The 13,342-nt window shown below is 46.9% G+C and overlaps 1 protein-coding gene across 1 annotated transcript in view; it reads left to right on the forward strand.

Annotated features, from left to right (window-relative positions):
* The window catches only part of DGCR8 (DGCR8 microprocessor complex subunit), an 83,913-nt gene that overhangs the window by 52,374 nt on the left and 18,197 nt on the right, over positions 1-13,342 (forward strand). Inside the window, exons 8-9 of the mRNA XM_077461705.1 lie at positions 1,045-1,143; positions 1,232-1,314. Coding sequence (XP_077317831.1) covers positions 1,045-1,143; positions 1,232-1,314 — 182 coding nt within the window. The remainder of the gene's footprint in view (positions 1-1,044; positions 1,144-1,231; positions 1,315-13,342) is intronic.

Consider the following 13,342-nt stretch of genomic DNA (forward strand, 5'->3'; position numbering starts at 1 on the left):
CTAATGCCACCAATCGCTTGGAGTTCCCCGAGCAGAGCCCTGGTGACTGTCAGCAGCTCTCTGCTCTGCCCCCTTCCCCTCCCTCCCAGGGCTCTGGAGTGCTGGCCTGTGCAGGGGGCGGGAGCAGCCAGTTGAGGCTCTCATCGGCTTACTGAGATCAGACTTCAGCCAGCTGTCTGCTGAAAATGGGTTGCAGGAGTGCTGAACAAACTGCACACCTGTGATCCACAGGAGATATACAGCCAAACCAGCTTTGGCTATACTAATCCTTTTTAAAGACTGTTTTGATTTTATATAGCCATAGAGAGCATTTGGCGCAAAGCACAATGGTTCAGATATTTGCCATTACATGCAGGTTTGTTTAAAAAAAATGTTTTTTTTTTTCTTTTTGTTCTTATTCGATGACTGCGCTGATCATTTGGGTAAAAACCCTGTCCGTAGGGGTCAAGGCAGTAAGAAGATGCTTCACTTTAGAACAGTGATATGCAATTAGAAGACCTCCGGCTGTTGCAAAACTACAATTCCCATGAGGTATAGCAAGACTGACAGCCACAAGCATGACACCCAGAGGTAGAGGCATGATGGGACTTGTAGTTTTGCAACAGCTGGAGGTCCGCTAATTGCATATCCCTGCTTTAGAACATCATGAATTATTCCAAAGTATTTCATGGGGGTATTCCTTTCTGTGACTTTGCTGATCTGTATGCTAAGTGGCTGTACACACTGGTTGAATATGGGGTGGCATCGGCCGGCTCAATAGAAACCCTGTATGTCCAGAAACCAGACCAAAACAGCCTGGCCGATCAGTGCTCTCAGCCAATGGCTGAGAGCGCTGACTGGTGTGTTCTGGTATCAGAACGCAGTAGCTCAGCAGGAAAGATCGCTGTACTAAAATCAGATTTAGTGCAGGGACTCCACCTTAGAGCTTTATTTTCAATCAGCCCCCTGAGGTTAGCAATTTTATTTACTTTATTTTAGTAAAGGTTTTATAAATATGTATGTGGTTGATTTGTGTTTAATTTTTGCTTTTAAAAAATATTCTAGAGAACCCAAGTGAGCCTTTTGGAGCCTCTGTAATTATAGATGGTGTAACCTATGGTAGTGGGACAGCAAGCAGCAAAAAACTGGCAAAGAATAAAGCTGGTAAGGTCCATTGAATATTTCCTAAATTGTCCATAATTCATGCTTTAGTACAGATTTCTGTTAACAGTTTTGTGTAATCTTGTTTCAGCTCGGGCTACATTAGAAATCCTTATTCCTGATTTTATAAAGCAGACCGCTGATGAGAAGCCTAAAGATGGCGATGAGCTGGAGGTGAGGTGCTTCTATAAAATAGACTTTGGCTTCCCAGAACACTTTTTTTATAGTGTGTGTGTGTGTGTGTGTGTGTGTGTTCCCCCTTCTCCTTTGCTTTTATATGCATTTTACATTAGAGTTAAGTCATCCAGGACTTTTGTTCGCTCTTATAAATGTATTTCCCGATGGAATGCACTGGCCAATGCCCTTGTTTAATATGCAAACCCATCTCTCCTCCCGTTTTTTTTTTTTTTTTGTTTCTAAGATTTTATCCCAATTTATATCTTCTAGCAAGGTTCGTAGTTTAGGAAAGTTGGCTCTTTTTGAAATTCAGCGTCTTTGTGTTCCCCTGTTTCCTATTTGTGAGATTTATACTGAAGCCAATTCACCTGTGATCACTGTTTCCTAAATTGCCCTGTAGGTCTGTATTGTTGGTAATCAGATCTAGTAACGCCTTGTTTCTAGTTGGTGCGTCTACCATATGAGCCATTAAAGAGGGATTCCACCAAAAAAAAAAAATATTAAAAGCCAGCAGCTATAAATACTACAGCTGCTGACTTTTAATAAATGGACACTCGCCTGTCCCGGGTTCCAGCGATGCCGAGGCCGATCGATCGCTCGGCTCTCGGCTGCTGCCGCCACCATTCTAGGTGAGGGAATCGGGAAGTGAAGCGAGTCGGCTTCACTTCCCAGTTCCCTACTGCGCATGCGCAAGTCGCGCCGCGCAATAGGAAATCTCCGCGCTGTCACTGGGACCCGTGTGTGTCCCAGCAGACAGCGCGGCAGGGCAGGAAATGGCGTAGACTCCCACGGGAGTCTATGCCCAGAAGTGGGTGTAAATACCTGTCTTTGACAGGTATCTCCACCCCCCTCCCCCCTGAAAGGTGTCAATTGTGACACCGGAGGGGGGGGGGATCCGATCAGCGGAGGTTCCACTTTAGGGTGGAATCCCGCTTTAAATTGTCCTGCAAGACATTTAGGAACTGGCGAGCCTTGGACGAATTTGTGGTTCCCTCCGCCCAGTCTGGATAATATAAATATCCCATTATGAGAACACCTCTCAACCTTGCTGTTAATCCAAATTGTGATAAGAGGTCCGTCTCCTCCTCCTTCCTCAGGTTAGGGGGCTTATAGCATACCCCCAGTATTATTTTCCCCTTAGCTTCATCCCTTTTGGAGCTCTACCCATAAGGATTCCACCTCCTCCCTAGCTCCCTTATTGAGGTCATCTCTCTCATTCATTTGTACATTATTTTTGATATATAGGCATACCCCTCCCCCTTCTTTTACCCCCTCTATCCATGCGATAAAGGGAATACCTTTTGAATGGTTGCCAGCCAATCATGAGAGCTGTTGAACCAGGTCTGTGAAATTCCCACAAAATCGATATCCTCCTCGTTCAACAGTATCTCCAATTCACCCATCTTGTCTGTCAGGCTACTGGCATTGGTGAACATGCCACATGGTTTGGACTGGTCGCATACTGTCCTCTTATTGGGTGTTCTGAGATTGCCAATAGGATTTGTTACTATACTTGGGTTTATGTTCTTTAGTAAACCTACCACTGATGTCCCAAAACTGCCCTCTGGAATATGTTCATTGCTGACTATCTCTACCTCTGACCCCCTCCCGTCACCTAGTTTAAAAACCCCTCTAACTTTTTCGTTTTTTGTAAGGAGGCAGAAGAACACAGTAACATCCTCTGTGAGCCCCCGCTCCTCTGCTGCACCTGAACGACCACAACATACAGGGATATACAATGTAATACTGACACATAATCACACACATAGGTTGGACTTGATGTATGCATTATCTGCAGTCGTGCATTCCTCTATGCACACTAAACATTTCATAGTACCTAGTCCATCTCAGGACCGAGCAAGACTGGCTGTGTTTCTATTGGAGGGTGACTATGTTGGTTCTCTATGGTTCCACTGAATGTATGAAGGCTAATCACAAAAAAAGCAACTGCTGTTATCAAACACATATTTTTCAGGAAAAATCAATATCAAATTTTTGGTAAATTATAGGGTTGCAAACTAAAAAAAAAAATAGATACTAAACATGTCAAGCCTTAAAATTGTGTGCACCTGTGAAACTATGGTTCCCAAAATTCTCCATAGGCGACACTTAAAATTATCAGTTTAGATTTGAGTTATGGCCCTAGAATTGCTCTCAATCCAATGTTTGTAACACTTCACATGTATTGCAAATGTTATTTTTACACGCATGCCCTATGCTGTGCGTTTGCTTTTGGGGGTTCTTTTACAGGTTTTATTTTTATTACGCCCCTAATGTCTCCCCTGCCCCACTGCAGATATTCAAGCACAGATTGTACTTTATTCGCTGCTACTCCAGCTGTAGTATCTGGGAAATGACAAGTCTAAACCCAGAAGTGTCGTGTTTTTTTTTTTTTTTTTTTTTTTTTTTTGTTTTTGTCGCTTCTGGGTTCTTCAGTCAGAGGGGATCAGGGAGCATTTTTTTCTTAGTTCTATGTTACAGCCATTTACTGGGGCCTGAAGGAATCTCAAAGTTGTGGCCCTACAGCTGTTGCGAAACTACATGTCCCATCTGCCTCTGCCTGTGGGTGTCATGTCAGTAACCATCAGCCTTGCAATGTCTCATGGGACTTGTAGTTTCTCAACAGCTGGAGGGCTGCCAGTTTTAGCTCATACATGTAATGGTCTTGGGTTGCTGAGGTTATGGGTTTTCAGGTAAAGCTTTAACTCCTAGGTTTACTATTACTTTAAATGGTTCCTTTTGGGCCAAGCTAGCTCAAATGAACAGTTTCCTTAGCTAACCAATACACCTGCTAGTAGCATTGGTTAAACTGCATGTAGCTTCAGTTAATGCAGTATAGTTTTCTGGCAGTTGGACAGGGATTTCCCATGCCTGAAACAAAATTGAGTCCAGCCAAGTGCTGCTAAACCATTCTCATAGAAAACCTTGTATTTTATAAATTTAATACAAGGCTTCCCCTATTGTCTGGGGTGGAGAGGAGAGAGGATGTCACCATCTTTACCTCTTTGCCAATCAGAGGAACCCTTGTACTGCTAAAATACAAGGCTAATTGTAAATGGCTGAGCAGTGCTCTGCCTGACTCCAAGTTTTTTTTTTTTTTTTCCTGCTGCCAAAGCACAACCCTATAATACTTTATGTAGCTGATGCTACAGATAGATCACGCAGTGTTACCAGCACGTGCATCTGTTACAAAAGGAAATACCAGCTTGGCCCAAACAAACTAAAGTCATAGTAAATCTGTAGTTGGGCTTTAAGTGCTTTTGATAGTACGAATTGCTACCTCTTTAAAGTGTTACTAAACCCACAACAGTAAAATCAGTCTGTATATGCAGTAAAGCATGCGTGTCATACCCATTGTGGAACCCAAGGGGTTAATCCTCTGCATTGTGTAAAACGGCTGTTTGATCCTGTCTTCTCGGATACTCCCCTCCTTCCACTGTCTATGTAGTCAGCCTGCACATGCTCAGTTTGGTGTGTATTGTTAGAGAGGTTTTCTTTTTTTCTTTGGAAGGTGCATGTGATCAGCACGAGGCCAATCAGCCCTGTCCAAATGGGTCAGGTTTCTTGCAGTCTTAAGCCCCATACACACTATCGGATTTTCTGCTGTTTTTTTCCTTTAGATTTAGCAAAACCATATAATATGAGGTCAAACCTTTTCAATTTGTATGCAATCAGGCAGGCCCTTGCACTACATGGTTTTGCTAATTCTGAAGACAAAAATCGGCAGAAAATCTTTTAGTGTGCATGGGGCTTTTTAGGGCAGTCAGAAAACTCCTACAAGCTTTAGCCAGTGCTTGGCTGGACACTGATGGAAGTTACAAGACTGCTATATACTGCTGATGAGGAAAGGTGTTTAGCAATTGTTGTGCATTTCTATGTAATGTGGGAGACCAGATATAGTGAATGCCGGGTCCTGGGTTTAGTAACACTTATTTCTCGTTTGTTCACTGACTGACACAGCTCCAGTAATCTTGACCGTAGGTTATTACGTCATCTTCAGGAGAGGACTAGGCAGAACATGTAATACATGTGAAAACAGCAGAACTTTACAGTTCTGTCCAGGGGGGTGGTCCTTCTGGTAATAACCCCTCAGCCTGCTTCCTGCGGCTCAGTTTTTTTTCTGCTTAGTGAAGAAGGACCTAGGCTCCCTGCGGGACCATCGGCCCTGGGATTTTTTTCTGAATGTTTGCCTTTTGCGCACGATTTTAAGATCCTGTGATCTGCTATCAACAGCCGGCTGGGTGACAGGCTGGATAATCTAGATCCTTGTAGTCTGCCCAGCCTGGCCATCGAGCGTGTGCAGACCCTAGCTACGAGCTGGGTCAGCTACGAGCTGGGTCGGCCACGACATGCCCCTCAGGCTCCAGGGGAGGCCGGTGAGCGCAGCGCTCCGGGGCACACACATGACCAGACTACCAATGTCTTTGTCACAGTTTGCCTTTGCCAGCAGCTACCCCGTACTGCTTGGAGAGTGGATCTGTGATGGGATGCCCCCAACTCGTCTGGATGGTAAGTACAGCTTTTCCTGCCTCGGCGGGATTGAGCAGCTTGGCATTCCCTGGGAGGTCGATTTGGGGTGTCCCTCTCCTCTCTCTTCTCTCCCTGTCCCTATTTTTTCAGTGACTGGCGGCCCCTGCTCTGATAGATCAGATGAAGCTGACCAGGACTTGTGAGGATGATTCCCTGTCGGGATCCACGCAAGACAAAAAGTACCTGGAACCACAAGCCTAACAAGCCTGCGAACAAAGGTGCTACCGCATGAAGGTTTGCCCCCGCCCGTCACTCGGGTGGGGGGTCCACTTTGGGAGTTTGCAGCCCGGTGTGCCTCTCGGCTGTCCAACCAATGGGTCTGCGAACTGATTTCATCGGGCTACAAGATAGAGTTCCTCTCTTGGCCACCAAACAGATTCTTCCCCTCCAGTATACACTTACTCCCGGCTTGCCGGGAGGCCCTATTGGGAGCAGCAAGGGACCTGCTAAGCCGCGGGGTGATAGTGCCTGTTCCGGAATCGGAAAGGTTTCAGGGCTTCTACTCCAATCTGTAGTCCCCAAAAATGAAGGGGTGCTTCGAATCTTGGACCTGAAAGCTCCCAATTGCCCTGTAAAAGTACAGAGGTTCAGAATGTTATCGATTAGGCCCAGTAGTCGCTGCACTCCATCAAGGGGACTCCCTGGCATCTTTGGACATCCAGGATGTGTACCTGCACATACCCATATACCTCAGGCATCAGAGGTTTCTACGATTTGCAGTAGGAGAAGCCCACTACCAGTTTGTTGCTCTCCCTTTTGGCTTGGCTTTAGCACCCTGAGTCTTTACCAAGGCTACAATTTTGGCGTTTTTTGCGACAACGCGGGATCGCAATCATGTGTTACCTAGACGGTCTCCGCCTGAGAGCAGCTTCCGCCTCAGAATTAAAGGAGGATGTGGCAATCATCATGCAAACTCTGCAAGAATTTGTGTGGCTGTTGAATCACAAAAAGTCTGTGTTTTATACTGACTCAGTGCCTGGAGTACCTAGCCTTACAGCTGGACTCCGTGGAAGCAAGAGTGTTTCTCCCTTCAGACAAACTGCAGACTCTGAGCCGCGGTAAAGCTATTGATGAACCGGGTCCTGGGTCTCATGGTGGCCTCCTTCGAGCCGGTACCATACACCCAGTTTCACAGTCTTGCAGAGGGAGAAATTGACAAAATGGGACAAATTCTGTTTTCCCTGGATCGACAGATTCAGGTGAGTCAGTCAGGGACTCCCTGCTCTGGTGGCTGAGGTCCCCGGCACTTTGGTCCAGGAAGTTGTTCCTTTCTCTGCATTGGACAGTGATCACAACGGACGCCAGCCTGACCGGCTGGGGTGGAGTACTGGGAGTACAGTTGACCCAGGGCCTCTGGTCGGGGGAGGAATCCAAGTTGCTGATCAATGTGTTCGAGCTCTGAGCGTTCAGGCTATGCCTCTCCACATGGTCGATGAGACTAAGATGGCGTCCGATCAGGATCCAGTCAGACAATGCCACAGCGGTCGCATATGCTTACCATCAAGGAGGAACAAGAAGCTCGGCTGCAGCATTGGAGGTCGCTCACATCCTTCAGTGGACAAAACGACATGTACCAGCCCTGTCGGCCATTTACATTGCGGGAGTAGAAAACTGGCAGGCAGACTGAGTCGCCAGATGCTGGACCCAGGAGAATGGACGTTGCATCCAAAGGTGTTCAGGCTGCTGTGCCTGCGGTGGGGCACACCAAACATGGATCTCCTGGCCTCCCAACTCGAGGTGCAGAGATTCGTATCCAGGACAAGAGATCCTTGGGTGGACGCTTCAGACATGTTGGTGGCTCCATGGGATCAGTACTGACTGATCTACGCTTTTCCTCTGCTAAAACTGTTACAACGTCTGCTCACCAGAGTGGAGGGCGATGGCATTCCAACGATACTGATTGCCCCAGATTGGACCTCGACGTCCCTAGATTGCCCCAGATTGGTACGCCGACCTAGTATGCCTGGTTGCGGACACTCCCTTTCGACTACCGATGCGAGAAGGCCACCTGCCTCGGTCCGATTCTCCATCCTGCTTTACTATCGCTGATTTTAACGGCATGGCTGTTGAGAGCCAGGTGCTAAGGAACCGGAGCCTGTCGGACTCTGATTTCAACTATGTTGAGTGCATGGAAATCTTCTCGGAAAGATTTATCATCATACATGGAAGGCTTATATCTCCATGTGTGAGGAGATGGGGTGGCGTCCGTGAACCTATTCCGTTTCCAGGATTCTACAGCGAGGAGTAGACCAGAAACTGGCTTTAAGCACCATTAAGGGACAGATGTAGGTTGTGGCTGTTTTTTGGCGTCTCACTCTCTAGTGAGCACTTTTGTACAAGGGGTCCAGCATGTAGTCCCTCCGGTGCTTCCACCCTTGCCCCCATGGGATCTGAACCTGGTGCTATCGGCGCTTCAGAAACCGCCTTTTGAGAACATCAGGGAAATTCCCTTGTTGACTCTCTCTCAGAAAGTGGTCTTCCTAGTGGCCATTACATCGGCCAGGAGGGTTTCAGAACTGGCAGCCTTGTCTTGCAAGTTGCCCTATCTTGTTATCCACAAGGATAAGATGGTGTTGCGTCCTCAACCTTCTTTTCTACCGAAGTTGGTTTTGGCTTTTCACATCAAAGACTTTGTGTTGCCATCTGTGTCCTAAACCGACACATCCTAAAGAGGTGGCCCTTCATTCCCTGGTCGTGGTCTGGGCTCTAAGGGTATATTTGTCTGCCACGGTTCCCTTTCGGAAGTCAGACTGTTTGTTTCGGTAGCTGGTCTGAATAAAGGGATGGCGGTCTCGTCTGCCACCATTTCCAGGTGGATCAGACAGATTGTGGACCAGGCTTACACCTTGAAGGGGCAGGTGCCCCCCTTTCCTGTCATGATCCATTCGACCAGGGCAATTGGGACCTCTTGGGCTTTCCGACATCAAGCGTCAGTCGCTCGAATGTGTGTAAGGCGGCGACTTGGTCGCCCGTTAACACTTTTACAAAATTCTACAAAGTGGATGCAAGCGCATCATCTGATGCCTGTTTTGGCCTCAAAGTTTTGCAGGTGGCCGTGTAATGTTGCAATTCTGCACTCTTTCTTCTGTTTTAAAATAAGTTATTTTTGAGTATCAATGCACTGTTTGTGTTTGTTGACCGCAAGTTCTGATGCGGCTAGTGAGATGGTGACTCCCCTGTTAGGGAGCACTGCTGGTTGTGGGTGAAGTTATGTTGCTGTTCCCACCCCTCGTTATGATACTGCTTGGGGATGTCCCTACGGTCAGTGAAGGAGAGAAAATTGGATTTTTGTACTCCCTCACCGTAAAATCCTTTTCTCTGATATTCACTGACTGACACAGCACCCTCCCCTCCTATTGTTTTACTTTGTATTGCTTGTTTACGTACTGAGCTGCAGGAAGCAGGCTGAGGGGTTATTACCAGAGGGACCGCCCCCTGGGCGGAACTGTAAAGTTCTGTTTTTTTCACATGTATTACATGTTCTGCCTAGTCCTCTCCTGAAGGTGGTGTAATAACCTACGGTCAAGATTACTGGAGCTGTGTCAGTGAACTTCAGACAAAAGGATTTTAGGGTGAGTACAAAAATCCTATTTTTTCCGATATAAAAATAAATTTATTGCGCAGAAAATTTAGAAAGGTACAGACAATCAAAGAAAATAGGCTCTAGAATAAAGAGCATAAAAATGACATAAACGTTGCATAATAAAGGTACTGTGCAAAGTTATAAATTAAAGTATACAGCCTGCACAATAAGTCTAGTATCAAACATATTGCCTAACTTGTTACTAAAGAACATATAGAAAACCTAAAATAGTACACTCCTTGGGGCATGTTTATCATTTTGATAGAGAAGAAGAAAAATCATCATCTTGAACAAACAAGGGGAATCTCCATACAGTATCCGTTGCATACTAGTTCAAAATCCCCAATCCTATGCAGGCCATTCAAACTGTAACCAATAGCATGCCCATTTCTAGCCTAGCTCTAAAGCAGTCTGGTAAGAACATGTTGACGAGGAGTCACTCCTGGGTTCTTCAACCATTCATGCCAGATTCTGGTAAATTTTTCCGACACATTTCTGTGCGGATATGCAATTTTCTCTCTCTAAAAAGTATTGTATTCACCTCTTGTATCCATTGAGTGGATTTGGGGGCAAGGGGGAGAACCAATACCGTGTGCTCAATTTTCTAGCTGGGTAGAACAGTCTAGTTAAAGCTATATATGTAGAAGGGGGTATAGTTCCTCCTCCAGGCCCCCTAGCAGGCAAGTAACTGGGTCTACCGGTAACTGCAATTGATAAATGTTATTAAAGAGGAAGTAAACCCTGATAAGTTTATTCCCTGCAAAGGCAAAGCATAATGGACTACTATGCATCGCATGGTAGTCCATTATGTGTCACTTACCTGACACAGGAGCCAGCGAAGTCACCGCTGTCCCCTGTAGTCTGCCGCATCCATCTTCTTGGTGGGGTCTTGCAGCTCCGCCGCTGTCATTCGGCGAAGCCGCGATGACGTCACTCCCGCGCATGCGCACAGGAGCTAACACGCGCAGCAGCTCTGCCGTTGAAAATGCCGCGCTCAGTGCGCCTGCGAGCCGCAGTCTACAGCGCATGCGCCGTAGACAGCGGTGCCTGTTTTCAGGCAAATATCTCCTAAACCATATAAGTTTAGGAGATATTTCTTGGACCTACAGGTAAGCCTTAATCTAGGCTTACCTGTAGTTCAAAGTGGGGTTTACAACCACTTTAATAGTCGCAACAATCTCATGCCAATATCGTACCAGTTTGGGGCACTTCTAGAGTAGATCAAGAGTAAATCAGAGTCCCTTGATGCAAGATCTGTTCCCATCTATCCCCATCGATAGGACCAACATCTAATTCCCACTTCTCCCTACAGGGCAGAAGGTCTGGAGCTCGGATATGTGCTAGCAGGCAGGTATATATATGAGAAATGGTGCCCTTTTTATCTGGATTATTAAATATAGAGGGCAGGAAATCTGAGTCATCTAGTCACATGACGGACTGTCTATAAGCATGTGGTGTTGCCCCTTTGGGTCTGGCCACCGCTCCTTGGGTGTTCACGAGTTTTTGGCCCCGGATCTGGCGTGGTTGTGTTGGTGGAGGTTTGCAATCCTGGACTGCCTGGACGATCTTCTTCTCCGACTCATCGATTACTCCGAGGAGCAACATAATTCTTAGACTCCACTGAAATCAGTCAAGGTTTGTATATCGGAAGTCTGCTTGGCCCTGCCAGATCGTTGGATTATCTGAGCCTGACCCGGGCTTCAGCTCTGGCCAGCGTGTTTTCTCTTTTGTTCACTGACTGACACAGCTCCTTTATTCTTGACCATTGGGCTGTTAAGCCACCTTCAGGAGAGGACAAGTCAGAACATGTTATACATGTGAAAAAAGAGAACTTTACAGTTCCGCCCAGGGGGTGGTCCATCCAGTAACATCCCCTCAGCCTGCTTCCTACAGCTTCAGTTTTTTTCTGCCTAGTGAAGGAGATGGACCTAGTAACCCTGCTGGCCCATTGGTCCATGGATTTTTTCTGCAGAGTGGGTGTTGCATCCAGAGATGTTCAGGATACTGTGCCTGCGGTGGGGAACACCAGACGTGGATCTCCTGGCTTCCCATCTCAATTGGAAGGTGCCAGGATAAGAGATCTGCGACTTTCCTCCGCTAAAGCTACTACAATGTCTGCTCCGCAGATTAGAGGCCGAGGGGATACAGTAATACTAATGCCCCATATTGGCCTTGGCGTCCCTGACACGCCGACCTAGTACGCCTGGTTGCGAAGGCTCCCTGGCGACTGCCGTGCGAGAGGACCTTCTGTGTCGAGGTCTGATTCTCCATCTTGTTTTACCATAGCTGGTTTTAACGGCATGGCTGTTGAGAGCCAGATGCTAAGGTACCGAGGCCTATCCGACTCAGTGATCCCAACTATGAACTATGTTGAGAGCATGGAAATCTTCTTCTCGGAAGATATACCATCGTACCTGGAAGGCATACGTCTCTATGTGAGGAGAAAGGATGGCATCCGTGCACCTATTGAGTTTCCAGGATACTGCTGTTTCTACAGCGAAGAGTAGACCAGAAGTTTGCTTTAAGCACCGCACCATTAAAGGACCAATATCAGCCTTGGCTGTCTTTTTTTTATTTTTTTTAAGCGACCCCTGTCTCAATTTCTAGTGAGCACTGTTGTTCAGGGAGACCGACTTGTAGTTCCTCCGGTGCGTCCACCGTTACCCCCGTGGGATCTGAACCTGGTGTTTTCGGTGCTTCAGAAACCGCAGTTTTTGAGAACACAAGAGAAATTCCCTTGTTTGACTTTCTCAGAAAATGTTTTTTCTAGTGGCCTTTACATCGGGCCAGAGGGTTTCGGAACTGGTGGTCTTGTCTTACAAGTCGCCCTATATGGGTACCCATAAGGATAAGGTGGTGGTGCGTCTGCAACCTTCCCTTCTCCTAAGAGGTGCCCCTTTATTCCCTGGACGTGGTCAGGGCTACGATACATTTGTCTGCCACGGCTCCCCTTCGGGAGTTAAATCTCTGTTCGTTTCGGTAGCTGGTCCTAAAAAGGTATGGCGGTCTAGTTGACCACCATTTCCAGGTGGATTCAGACAGATGTGGTACAGGCCTACGCCTTGAAGGGGCAGGTGCCCCCCTTTCCTGCCATGGCTCATTCCACCAGGACAATTGGGGCCTCTTGGACTTCCGACATCGAGTATCAGTTGCTCTGGTGTGTAAGGCGGAGAGTTAGTCGTCCGTTCACACGTTTACCAAATTCTACAGAGTGGATGTAAGTGCATTGTCGGATGCCTGTTTTGGCTGCAAGTCTTTCTGCAGAGTGGATGTAAGCGAATCGTCTGCCTGCTTGGCCGTAAAGTTCGCGGACGGCCGTGTAATGTTGCAATTCTGCACTACTCTTTCTGTTTAAAGAAAATAGTTACCTTTTTGAGTATAATGTTACCGCAAGTTCTGATGTGGTTAGATAAGGTGGTGACTCCCTTGTTAGAGAGCACTTCTGATTGGGGATGAAGTTCTGTTATGCTGTTTCCCACCCCTCCTTATGATACTGCTTGGGGACGTCCCAATGGTCAAGAATAAAGGAGCTGTGTCAGTCAGTGAACGATAGAGAAAATAGGATTTTTGTATTTGCCGTAAAATCCTTTTCTCTGAAGTTCAGTGACTGACACAGCACCCTCCCCTCCTATTGATTTACGTTGTGCTGCTTGTTGACGTACTGAAGCTGCAGGAAGCTGGCTGAGGGGATGTTCCTGGAGGGACTGCCCCCTGGGCGGAATTGGGAAGTTCTGTTTTTTTCACATGTATAACATGTTCTGCCTAGTCCTCTCCTGAAGGTGGCATAACAGCCCAATGGTCAAGAATAAAGGAGCTGTCAGTCAGTGAACTTCAGAAAAAAATGGAGTTACTTACCGGTAACATCCTTTTCCGGGAGTCATTCAGGACAGCACTATAGAGAGACCCTGGCTC

This window comes from Lithobates pipiens, unplaced genomic scaffold, assembly GCF_037356315.1.
Source record: "Lithobates pipiens isolate NorthernLeopardFrog02 unplaced genomic scaffold, aLitPip1_a1.2 Scaffold_3, whole genome shotgun sequence".
Lineage (NCBI taxonomy): Eukaryota > Metazoa > Chordata > Amphibia > Anura > Ranidae > Lithobates > Lithobates pipiens.